An 18,245-nucleotide genomic window follows, 5' to 3' on the forward strand; every position below is an offset into this window, starting at 1 on the left:
CTACTTACTATGCATAATATTAAAGGAAATGATATCATATATTCAGTGAAGTTGTTTTAAAATTATTAGTTCATACAAACTCTATGTAGATTTTCGCAAGATAAATATATTCTTGGATATAAAAATGAAAATAATTATCATTGTATAGATACGTATGTAACATTTGTTGTATATATTTGTTATTAGCAAAAAAATACTTACGATTACTTATAAAGTTATGTAGATATGAAAGCACAGAAGGTAGGAACGGCGTCAAAAGAGGCGTAGCCGTTTATCTTGTTTATTTAAAAAGTTATCATTTACACCGATAAGGAAAGAAACACTAAATAAAAAGTAGAACAACACGATTTGCAAATTTTTCGATCAATAACTGCAACTTGCATTGCGTTTCACTTCCACACTGTAACTATCGAATAAAAAAAAACACCTTTATTTATACACCAATTTTGATAAGCAGTCGCGTAACGTATTCATCAATTGATAAAAATATACAAATTAATTTGAAACAAAGTACATTTTTATGCAAAATCCGATTCCCAATCTCTAGTTGACAAATGGTAATGACATAAGTGGAAATGTGACAGTTCGTGATCGCAATTCGTTCAAAAGTCATTCCACCAAGGTTATTACTGAATTACTTATTAGTATTTTTAACTCGTCATTTTTTTTTCACGTGAGTTAAATGATTTTAATATTGGAAAGGTTGCTATGTTTCTTTTTATCGGCTATATTTGTAGCAAAAGTAAGGAATCAGTTTTACTTGTAGAAAATTGTGCCTATTTCATAATTAATTTGAAATTTCAGAACATTCCATAAGTTATCTGTAGAAGAAAAACAAACACGCTGACGTTGACAAACGTGAATTTGTTTTCTGTCACTGACACTTCTATTTCCTTGATTCTTCACGTTTGCAATTTGCATTGTTATCATTGAAAAAAAATAAGCTGAAAATCCACTGATTCAAGCTCAAATAATTAAAAGCGTTGTAGAAAGTGACTATCACTGTTCTTATCAGTGATTATCCATCTTTTTAACCGAAAGAGTTATTTAGAAAGCCGTCAAAATTGCGTCCAAAATGCAAAACGTAAATGCTCCACGGGAGCCAGCTCCCGTGCTAAGCACAAGTTCTACTATATTAAATATGAGGGAGAAAGAAAAATATATAGAAGAATTCGATTTTCCATTCTGTGACGAGTCATCCAAATACGAAAAAGTAGCAAAAATCGGCCAGGGTACGTTCGGAGAGGTGTTCAAAGCTAGAGCTCGAAACAGCAGCAAAAAATTCGTTGCCATGAAAAAAGTTCTGATGGATAACGAAAAGGAGGGCTTTCCGATCACAGCCTTACGTGAAATAAAGATACTACAGCTGTTAAAACACGAAAATGTCGTGAATTTAATCGAAATATGTCGGACAAAGGCAACTTTACATAACAAGTATCGGTCGACGTTTTACTTGGTTTTCGATTTCTGCGAGCACGATTTGGCGGGATTATTGTCGAATGTGAACGTTAAATTCAGCTTGGGCGAGATAAAAAAGGTCATGCAACAGTTGCTGAATGGCCTGTACTATATACACAGTAATAAAATATTACACAGGGATATGAAAGCTGCGAATGTGCTGATAACAAAGAATGGGGTGTTGAAGTTGGCCGATTTCGGGTTGGCAAGAGCCTTCAGTGTAGCTAAATCTGGGCAAGCAAATAAATATACCAACAGAGTTGTGACACTTTGGTATAGACCTCCCGAATTGTTGTTAGGTGAGAATAATTATTTATTTATTTATTTATTATTATTAATTATTATATAAAGAAGCAGTGGTGGCTCAGTGGTGAGAACCTCGGACTTCAAAATCGACAAGCCGAGGTTCGAGACCGGGCCGAGTGTGCAGGAATTAAATTGATTTTTCAATTTATCTGCACATGTGGATAACATCACCACTGCTTAAAACGGTGAAGGAAAACATCGTGAGGAAACCGGCATGTCCAAGAATCAAAAGTTCGACGACATGCGACATCTGCCAACCCGCACTTGGCCAGCGTGGTGGATTATGGCCTGAACCCTCATAGGAGGCCTGTGTCCCAGCAGTGGGAACAAATATGGGCTGATGATGATGATGAGAATAATTTGTGATTGTATTGAAAGACTGTTATCTAATCGTTTTGCGTTACAAATATAAAGAGAAACAAAAGTATGTATATAGAAAAACTTGACAATCATTCACTTTTATCTGTAGAGTTATATTAAAAACATGTTCAACAGTTTCTGTAACCTAAATAATGTTTAGACGGACCAGGGATGCAAATTGACATTAAGTATGTTACTACAGGTGACCGTAACTATGGCCCCCCAGTGGACATGTGGGGCGCTGGTTGCATCATGGCTGAGATGTGGACTCGCTCGCCCATCATGCAGGTGGACACTTCTCTTTTTTTAATTATTTAGAGACTGTACAGTGTGGTTTCACCTGAAGCTGACCCCAGAGGACTAATTAAGTATTTCTCCATAATTTTATGTGTTATTCTGGTAAACTACCTATTACTTGAAGAAACTTGTTCCCACAATGCAGAGAATCCTAGTGTGGGGGCAAGGGTTCTCAATTTCTATATCGCACAATATTTTTTGAAAAATTAATTATTGTTTGTTGTTCAAAATCACTTAAATGGTAAATATAAATATTGTGTGTTATAGCAGTAGTAATTCAGTGGCGAGGACTTTGGACTTGAATCAGAAAGTTGGGGGCTTGGGACCGAGCGGGCAAGAAATATTTACATCATCTCTGCTCTAAATGCTGATGGAAAACATCATGAGAAACCAGCATGTTTAAAAATCATAAGTTCAACATTTGACATTTGCCAAACTACATATTTACTAACATATATTGGTAAATTATAACTGTCAAATGTTATTAAAATGAAATCAGACATTTTTGTGTGAAAGAGTAATATTTTATACATTCCTATAAACTTTTGCGTTTATAATGCTAGTGTGTATTCTTAGGGTCCAACAGAACAGCAGCAGTTGATCTTAATATCGCAGCTATGCGGCTCCTGCACGCCTGATGTGTGGCCTGGAGTGGAGAGTCTAGACTTGTACAACAAGATGGAGCTGCCGAAGGGCCAGAAGAGGAAGGTCAAGGTATGTTAGAACTTAGACTAGGATTTAGATAATTATTTGAAAATTTAAGTGCAGTGGTTGTTCAAAGAGTTGGCGTGGCTTAATGGTAAGGACCAAAAAATAACAAATGGGACTTAATTTTTTTTATTGCACGAAATGGCGAAGGAAAATATTGTGAGGAATCTGGCCTGTCGAAGTATGAAAAGGACTACGATATGTGACAAACCGCACCTGGCCAGCGTGATGGATTATGGTATGGAACTATTTGAGGTATGATGAAAGTATTCCAGATACGGTCTCGCCGGTACGCCCATTTGTTCCTAAACGTAGAGTTAATTTTCTTTATAATGCATAACTGCGATATATTAGCTTTATATTATGACGAGGAATAAAGCGTTAAATTGCAAACAAATGTTAAGGTTCATAAAAAAATTTTTCGACAATTTGTAATCTTACGTCTGATTGCAGATTTTACAATATTCCAGCGACAATATTATCGTAAAAGAAACAACCCGTTCAAATAACTTTCAAAAGCTTTAATCTGTAGCTTTTGAAACAGCTTTGAATGATACATGCTAAATATCAATCAATCAATCAAAACTTTCTTATTGTGCATCTTTACAAGAAGAGTACAAACAGGAGTTAAATAAAATCAGCAGCAGCACAACAGGCGCTCTTATCGCTTAAGCAGCGATCACTTCCAGACAACGTATTATAAAAATATTTTTTTTTATGATTTTATTTTTAATATTACAGGAAAGGCTGAAGCCATATGTAAAGGACCCGTACGGTTGCGACCTGCTCGATAAGCTCCTGCAGTTGGACCCCGCTAAGAGGTATATATGCAATGATTTTCAATGCAAACCTATGTTGTTTGTTTATCTGTCTTCACGTCGCCACGGAGTCTGGATGGTACGATTTTTGTGACTGGCCCAGGAGCGAAGCATCGGATAACAACTAATACTCTTAAAAATTTCTCAACAGATTAGTTGAATTCTAATATATAAAATTCTCGTGTCACAGTTTTTGTTGCCATACTCTTCCGAAACGGCTTGACCGATTTCGATGAAATTTTTTGTGCTTATCCGGTATCTATGAGAATCGGCCAACATCTATTTTTCATACCCCTAAATGATAAGAGTGAGGCACAGCAGCGTTTGCCGGGCCAGCTAGTACTCTTATAATAATATGGACATGTAACCAAAGGGCTGGGGGGAGACAGTTAAAGCTCAAAATCACCCCATCCTCCAGGAAATTTAACAGCTTGTGAAGGATGCAGAAAACTTCCGGGGAATCTAAGTGCCCTGGCACGCCGCTCATGACATGATGACGTAGATGCTCTGCATAGTGGGCTGTCAGCTATCCCTAAATTAAATAGATGTATGTCGTAGGGACAATGATGTGAGGGTATCTGGTTTTATATAATACTCTTATGAATTATTTCCCATCGTCCACAGATACGACGCGGACACAGCGTTAAACCACGACTTCTTCTGGACGGACCCGATGCCCTGCGACCTCGCGAACATGCTGGCCCAGCACACGCAGAGCATGTTCGAGTATCTCGCTCCACCACGGAGGCCAGGCCACTTGAGGCACCATCACCATGTAGCCGGTGCCCAGGCCAAGCCGAACCCACCTCCGCAGGACTCTGGGTACCAAGACAGAGTGTTCTAGACCTCGTACAGGTCGAAACGACCTGGGAGACACTGCTAGCAGACTTAAGTGAAGTGATGTGATATTACAATGAGGCTTTTGGGTAGTAAAGTGATGGATTGTGTTCGGGAGGATTGCCATTCAATAAACAACCACACTCACAATGATGCTCAAAAAGTGTGAGATATCAAATCCTACTGTATAAGGCAATTTTCTAATAGGCATGTGATACAATGGACTTAGAACGTTACTGCAATGTAATAAGGTGCTAATTTGAGTCATCATTTTATTCAATATCATATTTTGACCGTTAAATAGGTGATTGTGAGTTAAGCTGTTTGTAATATGTTAATCTAGCGAAGTGTTCAAGTTATGAGAGCGAGAAGGAGTGTAAATCCATGTCAAGAAAGGGGGATGCCTACTTTAGGTAGTGTAAATTCATGTCAGGTAAGTGATTGGTCATTTTAGAGATGTGAAAAGGACCTCTTTTAAGAAAATGTTAGGGTACTGTGAATGATGTGTATTTGATGTATCACAGATCTTTCAAATTGACTGTAATTGAATGAATAATTGATTTGTAAGTTATAAATTTATGTAGTTGGAATACTTTTACGCAGATTTAGTGAATTACTTATACTTTTAAATTAAAGTTATTTTCTCTTTCCGGCACCGTTATTGCAATAATCATATGATTTTAGTAATTCAATGTATTTAATTTGAAAGAAATTGCTCCTCTTCATGTCCAAATGACGTCAGAAGATATTTTAATCATTTATTTCTGTATATCAATTTTGTGGATTGACTTTAATTAGATGAAAATTGCTTTCAAAAATTTGTTAGAAAATATACTCTGAATTATGTTGGTTATGTTATAATCGATTTTAAATGATAAGAATGACTGCAATACTTAACTTAGCACTATTGGTGCTGAAGCTATGTCCTCAACAGTCTGTGGGCATTGCTCGATTCTCACGGTTAAATAAATTGCAAGATAATATTATAATTGTATGTCTATGTCTGTATTTGTATCTTGTATATATAAAATAGATCGGTTTTTAATGTAACATGCAAAAGATGGACATTTTAAAATTAGACAATAATTAATTCATTTCGAATAATTAAGGAGCAGCAACTTGTGTATGTATAAATGATTTTTATAGAATTTTGTAAATATTTTAGGTGTAAGGTCTAAAGCCTTCCTCCATTAGAGTATTGTACCAAATCTATGGACAAATATAAATGCATTAATTGTCCATATTGTATACCTGGCATTGTTGATAAAATAAATGCTTTTCTTTGCTTTTGTGACATTGAAAGTGTAATAATACAATAAGAAAGAATTAAGAGTTAATTAAGATATGTAATGTCGTTTTTGTATTTAGGATTAATTTTATTTTTTGAAAAATATATACAGTATGGAAAACTAACATGAGTCGAGGTTCGAACCTGCGTCTTTCGTCACATTGGAACGATCGGAATCGATTATCGAATCGATATCCCATTCATATTTTTCAAATACTTAATAATATATTATAATAGTTTAAAAAAACTAAAAAACACGCTTTTATCATATTTTGCAAATTGAAAAATGGAATAATTTTATCAAATTAGTGTATTGTCATCGGTCCTCAATAAATCTACAAAGTTTGAACGAAATCTGGCCGTTTAAAGTGGGTCAAAATCGCGCCCAAAGAAGTCGGTTACAAACACACATACAGGTGAAGCTAATAAAAAGCGTGTAAAAATTGCATTTAATGCTGTTAGAAAACTAAAAAAAAAATAGGTTGTAAATTATTAATTAAAGGTGTAAAAAGTGAACTTAACATTTAAGGGGTTGGGGATCAATTAATATCCTTTAAACACCTGACGCCCTCTAAGAGGCTATGTGGGATTTCATCATTACAAATGTTATATGGTATAATTAGTGTAAACTAAATGTTCAGGGGTAAATACCAGTTTGTGGGGGATGTGGAGGTCGACATCCTTTTCCTTACCCTTCCCAGTCCTTTCCTTTATCCCTCTCGTCAATTCCCTTCCAATTTGAAGTCGGCAATCTATTTGTAGAGGCGTGCGGTCTGCATTCAAACTTACGCCTCTCCAAATGTTCACGGGCGGTGGTAACGCTTACCATCAGGCGTCCCACCAGATCCATTGCCGATGGTAATATAAGAAAATAACTAAGTTATAATAATTGTGCATGTATTGGTGTAAAATTTTAATATAATATTAGTAGGTTATCTGTTATACTGCCCATTTTAGCATTAAAGACTGGAGAATGTAAACACTAAGATTGAATATGGATCTATTTCTAATAGAATTGGTGGTTAAGAGACTGGACTGTGGAACTGAGTTCCCATTATGGCGAATGTGGGTTGTGCACGAATTAACCAATGTACTAGGTTAATACTTGTAATGTTCTTTTAATGCTAACTGACGTTGTTCCGTATATGTGAAAATAAACTTTTATAATCCATATGTTTAATTTTTTTTTATAAAATTAAAAATATGTATATATGATTATCTCTTTGTTCATTAATATGTAGGAATTTGAGGGTATTTATGAATAGTTGGAACATCTTTATGGTACAGAGGTCATGGGTCATGGGTTTGTTAGCCAGTGGTGGTGGTGGCGCAGGTCGCTTATCTGCTTGTCTACAAAAGAATCAAATCAATCAATCAGCAAAACGTAAAAAGGACATGGGAATTCACTTTATATATAAGGGCCTTGTTAGTGCTTTTCAAAAGCCCATACTTATCTCATGACTGATCTTAATGGAAATAAACCTTCTAGATTTAGAGATATTTTGAAGATGCCATCTTTGCGTAACATAGGGCTGGCTGTCAATGCCTCCATCATGGATTGCATATCTGCTCGACTGATCTAATCCCATTTTGTATGAGAATTTAAACATTTATAGTATGTTTATATGCCATTTTTTGATGCTCCTTAGTCTTCACGTGTTTACCAAGGTCAGTATTTGTTTTAAAGCTTTTGTTGCAGAAGTTACATTTGAACCGGTTCTCTTTCACATGCTTCTTGTATGTGTGCAGTGTCAGATACGTGGACGTGTGGAATCTTTGTGAGCAGAAGGGGCACTTGTACGGCTTATAGTTGCTGTGGATACGCATGTGTGTTATTAACGACTGTTTAACTGAATACTTCTTCCCGCAGTGATCGCATTCATAGTGTTCAGCTGATTGCTTGTGCTGTATCAGGTGCCGTCTGAGATCGACGGACTGTGTGAACGTCCGGTTGCATTGCTTGCAGCTGTACGGTCGCTCGCCCGTATGTTTTCGCGTGTGTACTGCCCTTTGTGCGCTGGAAAAGAAACCCTGACCGCAGTACCAACATTGATATTTCTTGACACCAGTGTGCACGAGCATATGATAGCTGTGGAAAGATTTTTTTACGTTCTTTCCACATTCAATGCACTGTATGGTATTGTGTTTTTCCAGGTGTGTTGCCATTTTTTTGTGGTGTACCATTTCCTTACATATACTGCACTCATTTTCGATATTATAATGCATAAATATATGGGCGTTAAGGGAGTTTTTCTTTGTGAATTGAAAGTTGCACTCGAAGCATTTGTATGGAGGTTTTAAATGGACTATTCTGTGATTTATATAAGATCGATGATCAGAGAAAGCCATTTTACATTTCTGGCACAGGTAACAGTCATTGTCGTTAATGTGCCTGGTTTTTTTATGTTTTAAGAGGTGATCATTAGTATCGAACGTCTCTTTGCATAGATCACAAGTATATTCCATGTCTTTTTGGTGAATTTTCTTATGAATATTGAATGTTGTTTCGTTTATAAATGTATTGTTGCATATTTTACATTTATAACATATGTTTTGGTACTTTTCATCTTTTTGTTTCTTCTTTTTTTTCGGTACATATTTGTCTTCTTCAGCATCACATACATCTTCTTTGATTACTGTACTGTAAACCAGGATATAATTATTCAGAATTCGCTAATCCTCATTTTAGAGCGGTTTACAATAAAGATACAACTTTAATTTGTAAAAACACCCAATCTCAAGAGCAGCAGTAACTTAGTGTTGAGGACACTGCACTTGATAATAGTAAGTTATGGGTTCGAGAAGCAAGCAAATAATTTTTTAATTTTTGCAGACATTATCCACATTATCATCATTGCTTGAAATGGTCAACGAGATCAATATTTATTGTAAGTAAAACAGTGTGTCCAAGAATTATGTTTAATAATATGTGACATCTACAAACCCACATATGGTCAGCAAGGTGGATTATGGCTTGAACCATCATATGAGGCTTGTGTCATAAGCAACATCATATGGCATAGCATATTATGTGACCTGATAATGACAAAACAATACAATACTTAAAAACTTTACTTACTTTTTTACTTATAAACTTATTTTTCGAGAACCAGAGCTCACTTTTTAACTAGTATTGCTGGATAACATCTCTAAGTAACTTTGATTCAGTAAAATTTGAGTTTACAAAACAACATACATGCAAAAAACAAACATTTTATTATATGTATTCTGGATAATTTAAGTATTAATTACCGTTTGGTTTTACGTAAATTATAATTATTGAACAGATCATCAATGGTACCACGAGAATCATATTTCGTATCTTCAGTTTCCACCTTTGCTTCATCAGCAAAATCATTATCATATTTATTCTCTACTATTAGTTGCTCATCTGTTTTAATTCCTTTGACTAAGTCTTCTTCCACTACAAAGTTTTCTTTTATTTCATTCGTATTACTTAATTCCACTGACATTATTATTTGTAAATATTACAAATATAGGCTAATAAGCCTATATTTAGTATTTTTTCAAATAAATCCCACTTTTTCGTCATTGACAGCACAAATCCACAAACTTGAAATTGCAACTGATAGACTTGTAAACACAGTAACAGATGACAAAAAAATTCTATCCGATTTTCCTGTGTAGTATATTCCATAAAATGAATGTAATGTTCCCTAACTACAAATATTATATTAATGAATAACATCATCATTATAAATGATTATTTTAGAATTTTGTATACTGTAAAACTACTATTCTTTTAAATTATACGTAGTTTAGTTTTGCGAAAGATCGGTAAAATAAAATGATCGATACTTGGAATCGTTTTGCGTTTGTATTCATCCCTATGGAACTGTCAAAAAAGTCAATAAAACTAGCCTCTGTAAATAATTGAATTTGTTTTCTACGAATAAGTATGGTAAATTATATTAAACATGTAACATAAAATGTGACAATAAGAAATTGGTAATGAGATTTGCAAGATGTGTTACACTATGGAACATACACTCAAAATGCTTGTAAGTATTGAATACATTTTTACAGCTAATGTTTGTTTACAAATATTTCGCGCGCTAAAGCCGTGTTCCGCCGCGAAATTTGATTTGAACGTTCTTTTTTGATTCTAAATTCAAAATATATTCTTAATTATTGATAGGTAATAATTACAATGGTATTATTCTGGAAATTGTATCGTAAATCTAAAAGCGATGTTGCGAAGTGATTTTGCGATATAGCTCTTATGGCCCTAGTAATAAGGACGATCACGAAGCGATGTTAATGCGATATTGCGATTCCGGAATACGGACGCTGAACAAGTTACGCGTACAAGGGACGTTCTCTGTTAGAATATAGGCCTTATCCCTTTGCAATAAGGTGTATTATGTTTTTGATATTTGCTTACGAAAAAAATTGTGCGTTTGCCCGGTCCTCCTCAAAGATCCTTTTTACTTGAGTGTTAAAAATTATTTATTTTTTTTTATTTATGTAATTATTTAGGAAATAAATTTAATATAACATCAAGTACATTCTGCATAATAAAATTATGTGTTTTTCAATTTATATTAATAAATTGGAATTGTATAATGCTTTGAGTATTTATATCGCACAAAATTCAATTTCCCTTAATGCAATCTTATCAAGGTAAGCTGAGCTTTTTTCGAGATACCCGTTAAAGGCTTTTTATTTTATTATAAAGATGTAAAAATTTCTTTTTTTTTTTAACTACGTTTTTTTCGTTTATATTTCGAATTGAATATATAATTTTATATCTCGAACTTCAAAACGGCTGAAGTCATTTTCATGAAATTTTAAATTTTTGACGGGAAATTTGTCTTGTATTTTCGTAGTTTGTAATGAGTTATTTTTATTTTTCTTCGACTGCATAAAAGAGAGTATGAATTATACCAATAAACTAGCGTTTACATACCTTATATGTTATGTTTGCTCACGCGTACCTCCGAAATTATTCAGCGTATTATTATAACCATAGATTGTTTAAGTTAATAAGCCGAAATTTACTTAAATTTAAGAGAAAATTTTAGTTGAAAAAGTAACAACATTATATGAAGTTAGCTATCACTACATAGTATAAAACAAAGTCGCTTTCTCTGTCCCTATGTCCCTATGTATGCTTAAATCTTTACAACTACGCAACGGATTTTGATGGGATTTTTTTTTATAGAGTGATTCAAGAGGAAGGTATAATAAGATCTATTAAACGTGCAAAACCGCGGGCAAAAGCTAGTGTAAATGTAACATTTATATTATAGTTAGAAGCTTATTATTTATATATTTATGTTATAGAAGCGGCAATTGACAGGTCGTAGGTTCGATTCCGTCTCGTGAACATTAAAATCCTATCGTTTTAATCAATCAGTTGGTAAAGTGATAGGTTTAAATTGTTTTATTTGCAGGTTTAATATACGATACTGATGAACAAATAATGGTGGAACAGTGCTGCGTCGATGGCTGTCTCTCTGCCAAAGAGGATATAACGTATTTCAAGTTAGTATATAACTACATAGTATAAAAAAAAGTCGTTTTATCTGTTCCTATGTCCCCATGTAGCATACATCTTTAAAACTGCGCAACGGATTTTGATGGTTTATTTTTATAGATAGAGTGATTCAAGAGGAAGGTTTATATGCATTATAACATCTATTAAACTACTTCGAATTTAACGCATGCAAAGACGCGGGCAAAACATAGTAAATAATAAATCTTTACATGTTTACTGATGACAGTGGCATCTGGCTCCACTAGCCAATATAAATATAGAGATATTTCTATTTTCTGACTAGACTTCCGCCCGTGACTTCGTTCGCTTAGTCAAACGAAAAATAACATGCGAATGCGATTTTTCGAAAAAAAAAAAAAAACGCCACTGTGCTATATGTGGATGTGGATTCTCCCTCCAGACGGAAAATCCTATCCTATCCTATATGTTATAATGTTATATATGCGAAAGTTTGTAACGATATGTGTGTGTGTTTGTTGCTCTTTCACGCAAAAAGTACTGAACCGATTGCAATGAAATTTGGTACGTAGACAGATAGGCAACTTTTATCCCGATATTCCTGCAGGATACAAACTTACGCGGGTTAAACCGCGGGGCGCAGCTAGTTGTATCATAAAAACAAATAAAAAATAAAACAAAAACATTTTCCCATATTTATTTTATGTCACAGTCGGTAATGGAGCTGGTGGGACGCCTGATGGTAAGCGCTACCACCGCCCGTGGACATTTGGAGAGGCGTCAGGTCCATTGCAGGCCTTACGCCTCTACAAATGGATTGCCGACTTTTAATTGGAAAGGGATTAAGAATGGATTGACGGGAGGAATAAAGGATAAAACTGGGAGGGATAAGGAAAAGGATACGGGCCCCCGGCTCCCCCACTCACCGAACGAAACACAGCAGAATGCTATTTCACGCCGGTCTTCTGTGGGGGTGTGGTACTTCTCCGGTGCGAGCTGGCCCAATTCGTGTCAAAGCGTTCTCGACTCATATATATATATATATATATATTAATTCTTACAACTATTAAACATACATTATGCTGATTAATGAGTGAAAACTGACATCTATAGCAGATAAAATAAATACTTCATCTAAAACTCAAACTAAATCCGTACTTTTTAAAAAAACCTAGTCCATCTCCCTTTGCTCATTATAAATCCCAATAAATATTATAAATGCGAAAGCAACTTGGTCTGATCTTCACGCTTAAACCACTGGACCGATTTGGCTGAAATTTGATACGCAGATAGGTTAAGCTTGCAAAAGGACATGTAGGATTTCCATTGACTACGCGGCCGAAGTCGCGGGCGCAAAGCTAGTAACCAATATAGATGACTCAATACAAACTTCCACAGGTTACCAATCAGCAGGACACTTCGGAGAAAATGGCTGGACGCGATCAGGAGCCCCTTCAAACTGACAGACGACGCCGTGGTATGCAGTAGTCATTTTCTGGAGGACCATTACATGACAGTGCGGGGCAAGCGGCGGCTGAAGCCGAAGGTCGTGCCTTGTGTATTCCACGTGAGTAAAACTACCCTCTAGTTTTGAAAGATTTTCACATGTCAGTTAACTGGCTGGCCTGGCTCAGCCCGGGTCGTCATATATCGTAATTGAAATTTTATAAACTATCCTATCTTTTAAGTTGGATCAAACTGTACGTGGTGTATAAATTTGATTAAAATCGGTTGAGTAGTTTAGGAGTCCATCGCGGACAAACAATGTGACACGTAATTTATATATATTATGACTAGCTTTCTTTGGATGGTTGTCCGTCAATCGCGATTGCGAATTTGTGATTGAAATGAACGGATTTTGATGGAATTTGGTATACGAACAGGGTATGACCTGACTTGGGTGATAGGATACTTTTTATCCCGATTAAATGCTCCCTTGGGATAAAACAGGAATCTTGATATCCGGGCGGAGCCGGGACGAGCGTCTAGTTAAAAATATAAGTAACATACTCTTAAAGCTTCAATAAATATTTTTTGTTCCAGGAAAAAATCAATGATAATAAGGACAATGAAGAAGCCACAGACAAAGATAAAGGTGAAAATATAGACAATAAGGACGAATCTCGCGTAGATAAGACAGATAGTACCAGCAATGATAATTCCAATGGAGCCATAGACAAGGTTGCCAAAATCTCTGATGCCATAGACAATGAAAATGAAGACAATAGAGTTATAGAGGATAGCATAGACAACAGGAAAGGAGAAGATTTAAAAGAAAATAATGAAGATCCGAAAAGTCCGCAGAATTGTGCACAGAGGTATGTGTTTGAATCTACATATATTTTTATGTTCAACCGACTTCAAAAAAGGAGGAAGTTATCAAGTCGACTGTAAGTTTCAGAACTTTCGACTTGATGAACCGATTTTAATGATTCTTTTTTTTTTAAGGGAAATTCGAGAGGTTAAGAAATTTGTTAAAACCAATTATAAATTGAACATTTCAGGACGCAAGAAGTAGAATTCTCCCCGAATAAGGACATCGAGGATATAATCACTAACTACCAGATAAAGCAAACGATACCGCTGTCGCAGATCGGCGGCGGGCGCGCGCCGGCGCCGCTGGAGGGAGACGCCATCGATGTGGAGCGAGACGACACTAGCTATGTCGAGGTGGCCGTCGCGGGGAAGGGACAGGGTGAGGGAAAATGTGACAAATTTTGAAAAAATGCGTAAAAATTTTGAAAAAATTATTTTTAAAAATTTTGAAAAAATGTGAAAAAAATATCTAAAAATGAGAGGAATTTTGAAAATAAATAATAAATCGGATCGGATAAAGGAGTGTCCCAATGTAACAAATGTGAATGTATTTATTATTTCATTCAAACGATTGACGTTCATTCGATAGTAAATTGTCGTGTTTTAATCCCATTCTAAAAAAATCATGATATTTAATCCCCCCCTCCCCCAGGAATGGCGGTGACATGTTCAAAACGCTTTAAACGCTTCATCTGTGTGTGGTATAAGCGACTCCTTTAGACTCGATTTTGACCCATATTAAAAGAGTTTGAGCTATTTCCAATATATACTATTGTATAGCTGTGCGAGTGTTACAAACAGACTTTCGCATTTATAATACTGCTAGCTGCGCCCCGCGGTTTCACCCGCGTAAGTCCGTATCCTGTAGGAATATCGGAATAAAAAGTTGCCTATATGTTATTCCATTTGTCCAGCTGTCTACGTACTAAATTTCATTGCAATCGGTTCAGTAGTTTTTGCGTGAAAGAGCAACAAACACACACATACCCTTACAAACTTACGCATTAATAATATTAGTAGGATAGTAGGATTACTTGAACTTTTGGGCTGTCAGTATAATCTAAAGATTGTGTTAATTAAATTGTTTTGTGTAAATCCAAAAAATAAACCTATGGAAACTCTATATAATAGTTTGAAAGACCCATTAAATAAAACTCATCAACCAAACCCCCTCCAGAACGAGACGAAGACTGTCTGATGCTGTTGGAAGACGTCCAGGTGGAGGTGGACCCGAGCCTGTTCGAGCAGGATGAGCACGAGACGAAGATCGAACAGGTGGACCTGGACATGGAGTCCAACTCTGACGTCATAGACCTGGGGGAGAGGTGAGCACTCTATTCATAATGATGATGATGATGATGATGATGATATACATGTCGTATTTTATATTGTCAGGCAAAGACAGATGTGTATATAGGAGTACATTTAGAAGATTACTTGTAATGGAAATATTTATCGGATATTCTTAAAATTGTAATATAAAAGCGAAGACAAACTTCAAATAATAAGTAAAAAGGTTTATAACACGACGAGTTTTTATTATTTGAAAATGGCAATTTATCATATCTAATAAAATAGCTCAATGGTAGAAATTATAAATAATAAAGATAAAGAAAATTCAGTGCAAAAGTGCCTTATTGGCGCATGCAGCAAACACATCAAACTTATAGCAGTATACCATTAATTCTGGTGAGGAACATCTATCACCACGCTTACTGTGAAGTTGTAAAGTCGAAACGTCGGACTCAATAATATATTCAATAAATCGCGTTTAAAATCCGTTAATAAGTCTTCTCTCTCGTCCAATTCCAGGCACGAGCTCCCGATCAGTCTGCTGTCATCCAGCGACGAAGACGACGTCATCATCCAAGAGCCAAAAATCGACACCATCGAAGTGTCGGACGCGACCGACGAGGACGACATCCCGCTGCTGAAGCTCGCGAAGAAGCACAAGAAGTCCAAGAAGAAAGCGAAGAGGAGCCAAAAGAGCAAGGCGATCAGCAAGATCATGAGCTACAGCAAGTACCAGTGCTACCACTGCAAGTTCATCACGAACGACACAGCCGACTACGAGTACCACGTGGCCTCACACTCGAACGTGCTGCACTGCTGCGAGAGCTGCAGCTACACCACGTCCAGCAAGCTCCTGCTGGCGCGGCACAGGGACAAGCACGCGAAAGAGAAGAAGAACAAGGACAAGAGGTTCAAGTGCCCGCTCTGCAACTACCGGGCGAAGCACAACATGAGTTTGGTGTACCACATGAGCACGCACGAGGCGAAGAGTGCGTTTGAGTGCGAGAAGTGTGGCTTCTTCACCAACACCAAGGAGTTGGTGCTGGAGCACTTGCAGTCGTGCGGGAAGGCGTTCCGGTGCAACCACTGCACCTTCACGACCAAGTGGAAAGGCGCCCTGAAGAGGCATTTGGTCAGCATGCATCCGGATGACCAGGTCGTGGATGGGGATTATGTGCCGACGGGGTGGAGTTAGAAGACAGCGGTATGATAGACGGGAAGAATATTGGAAGAGTGGAAGGAGATATGAAGAAACGGAAAGGAGAGGGGGAATAAACGAATTGAGTGATCAAGAGATCTGTATGTGGAAGAGGATGGGAAATAAGAAGACAGGAAGATACTGTAAATATTGAAAAAAGAAGTGTTAGTAGGAAGTAATAGTGAAAATATGATCAGTGGATAGAAAAGAGTTAATCCTACTAATATTGTAAATGCGTAAGTTTTGTAAGGATGTGTATGTGTTTGTTGCTCTTTTACGCAAAAACTACTGAACCGATTGCAATGAAATTTTGTACGTAGACAGCTGGACAACTGGAATAACATATGGGCAACTTTTTTCCCGATATTGCTACGGGATACGGACTTACGCGGGTGAAACCGCGGGGCGCAGCTAGTAACGATATAAACTAGTGACCCGTCCCGGCTTTGGGTGCAGTTGTACATGTTACATACATGTTAACCTTTTGAATCACTCTATTTTAAAAATCCACATCAAAATCTCTTGCGCAGTTTTAGAGATCTAACCATACAGAGTGACAGACAGCGGGAAGCAACTTTGTTTTATACCATGTAGTGACTTGCATCATATGTATTTAATGTCACAGCAACTGAGCTGGTGGTTCGCCTGATGGTAAGCGATCATCACCATCCGTGAACAGAGCAGAGGTAGTGCCTCTGCGATGCGCTGCCCGCCTTGAAGGGGGAAGGGATAAGGAAAGGATTGACGACTGGAATAAATGTCTGAAAGTGGAAAACCCTCGGCAATAATCTTAGAAGTTGATTTCTATATGATGTACTTAAAGAAGATTTCAAATAAAGACCATATAAATAAAACCATATAATAAATAGGAAAAAAGTGAAGTTTTGTGTTTGGCAAGTTTGAGTGGATGACAAACCTGCAATATGTATGTAAGAAAATTTATGTGAAATTGCTTCATCCAGAAAGGGGCAATTTCTATATTAAAATCAACTATTATAATATAATTTTTCCACTTGTATGAGCGTTTCCAAAAAATATTTGCTACAAATAAACATATTTTTAGTGATTTTATATTAAATTTAATTTTTTGTTTTATAGCATTGAAAATGCTTTCTACGTGAGAAAACGCCAAACCGTAGCAAAAAGACGCGGGTTCGAATCCCGCCTCATGATCAAATTTTTTCTATTCTTTCAAAATTTCTCATCGATTTTATATTAGTTACTAGCGGTCCGGCCCGGTTTCGCCCGTGATACATATATAGCCTATTAGTATTCAATATATATATATAGTATTCAAGGATCTTGTATTATTAGTAAAGATAAAAACGAATCTCTACAAAATAAAGGCGTGTTAGCTACACCACTTATAGCCAAGGATCAGCTGAACGGATTTTGATGGTTTTTGATGTGTTTTAATTTCGAATTATTTGCGACGCTCTGGGGCCAAATGTTGCAAAAATAGCGCTTGGCACAATTTTTTTTTCAATCATTTGTATTTATTTTTATCTGATACTTGTATATAATAAACAAATATAATAATGTAATATAGTTACCGATAAATAATTAATAATTCGCATATATTTAATAATTCAAGATATATTAATGAATGACATGAAAAAGAGAAGAAAGAAGAATGAATCATGTAATAAACAGTAACATGTACAATTTGAACTGTTAGAACAGGTTATAATTTATAAAATGTAACGTCATAGTAAATTCAATATGGCGTCCACTAGAAAAATTTTAAGCGGGAATATGTATTTAAAATATCAAAATTTACAAATACATTCTTTTTTGAGGTATTTGAGTACAGATATAATTATAGACATTAAGTTCATAAGCTAATTAGGTATATACTAAACTTTTATAACAACATTGGTACAATTA

At 35.9% G+C, this 18,245-nt stretch overlaps 4 protein-coding genes across 5 annotated transcripts in view; 2 read left to right on the forward strand and 2 right to left on the reverse strand.

The window, feature by feature from the left end:
• LOC119839002 (sorting nexin-30-like) overlaps positions 1–551 on the reverse strand; it is an 8,916-nt gene extending 8,365 nt beyond the window's left edge. The window contains exon 1 of the mRNA XM_038365170.1: positions 202–551. The gene's annotated coding sequence lies outside the window, so the exon portion shown is untranslated. The remainder of the gene's footprint in view (positions 1–201) is intronic.
• A 524-nt stretch (positions 552–1,075) lies between these two features.
• LOC119839038 (cyclin-dependent kinase 9) lies at positions 1,076–6,361 on the forward strand. Its single transcript, XM_038365212.1, has 5 exons — positions 1,076–1,757; positions 2,327–2,412; positions 2,998–3,135; positions 3,871–3,950; positions 4,572–6,361. The coding sequence occupies exons 1-5, from the start codon at positions 1,076–1,078 to the stop codon at positions 4,789–4,791; spliced, it is 1,206 nt and encodes a 401-aa protein (XP_038221140.1). The 3' UTR covers positions 4,792–6,361.
• Positions 6,362–6,878: 517 nt separating this feature from the next.
• LOC119839045 (zinc finger protein 93-like) lies at positions 6,879–9,562 on the reverse strand. 2 transcript variants are annotated; one of them, XM_038365218.1, is made up of 2 exons: positions 9,325–9,562; positions 6,879–8,713 (listed from the first exon to the last, which is right to left on the reverse strand). In XM_038365218.1, the coding sequence occupies exons 1-2, from the start codon at positions 9,543–9,545 to the stop codon at positions 7,675–7,677; spliced, it is 1,260 nt and encodes a 419-aa protein (XP_038221146.1). In that variant the 5' UTR covers positions 9,546–9,562; the 3' UTR covers positions 6,879–7,674. The 2 variants fall into 2 exon arrangements, with proteins under 2 accessions (XP_038221146.1, XP_038221148.1); XM_038365220.1 differs by having other exon boundaries at positions 6,879–8,708; positions 9,325–9,434.
• Positions 9,563–9,930: 368 nt separating this feature from the next.
• On the forward strand, positions 9,931–16,465 carry LOC119839055 (zinc finger protein 711-like). The gene is made up of 7 exons (XM_038365228.1): positions 9,931–10,094; positions 11,490–11,580; positions 12,950–13,118; positions 13,595–13,869; positions 14,056–14,246; positions 15,045–15,192; positions 15,680–16,465. The coding sequence occupies exons 2-7, from the start codon at positions 11,519–11,521 to the stop codon at positions 16,353–16,355; spliced, it is 1,521 nt and encodes a 506-aa protein (XP_038221156.1). The 5' UTR covers positions 9,931–10,094; positions 11,490–11,518; the 3' UTR covers positions 16,356–16,465.
• Positions 16,466–18,245: the final 1,780 nt, after the last annotated feature.

Source organism: Zerene cesonia, unplaced genomic scaffold (genome assembly GCF_012273895.1).
Source record: "Zerene cesonia ecotype Mississippi unplaced genomic scaffold, Zerene_cesonia_1.1 Zces_u007, whole genome shotgun sequence".
NCBI classification, from domain to species: domain Eukaryota; kingdom Metazoa; phylum Arthropoda; class Insecta; order Lepidoptera; family Pieridae; genus Zerene; species Zerene cesonia.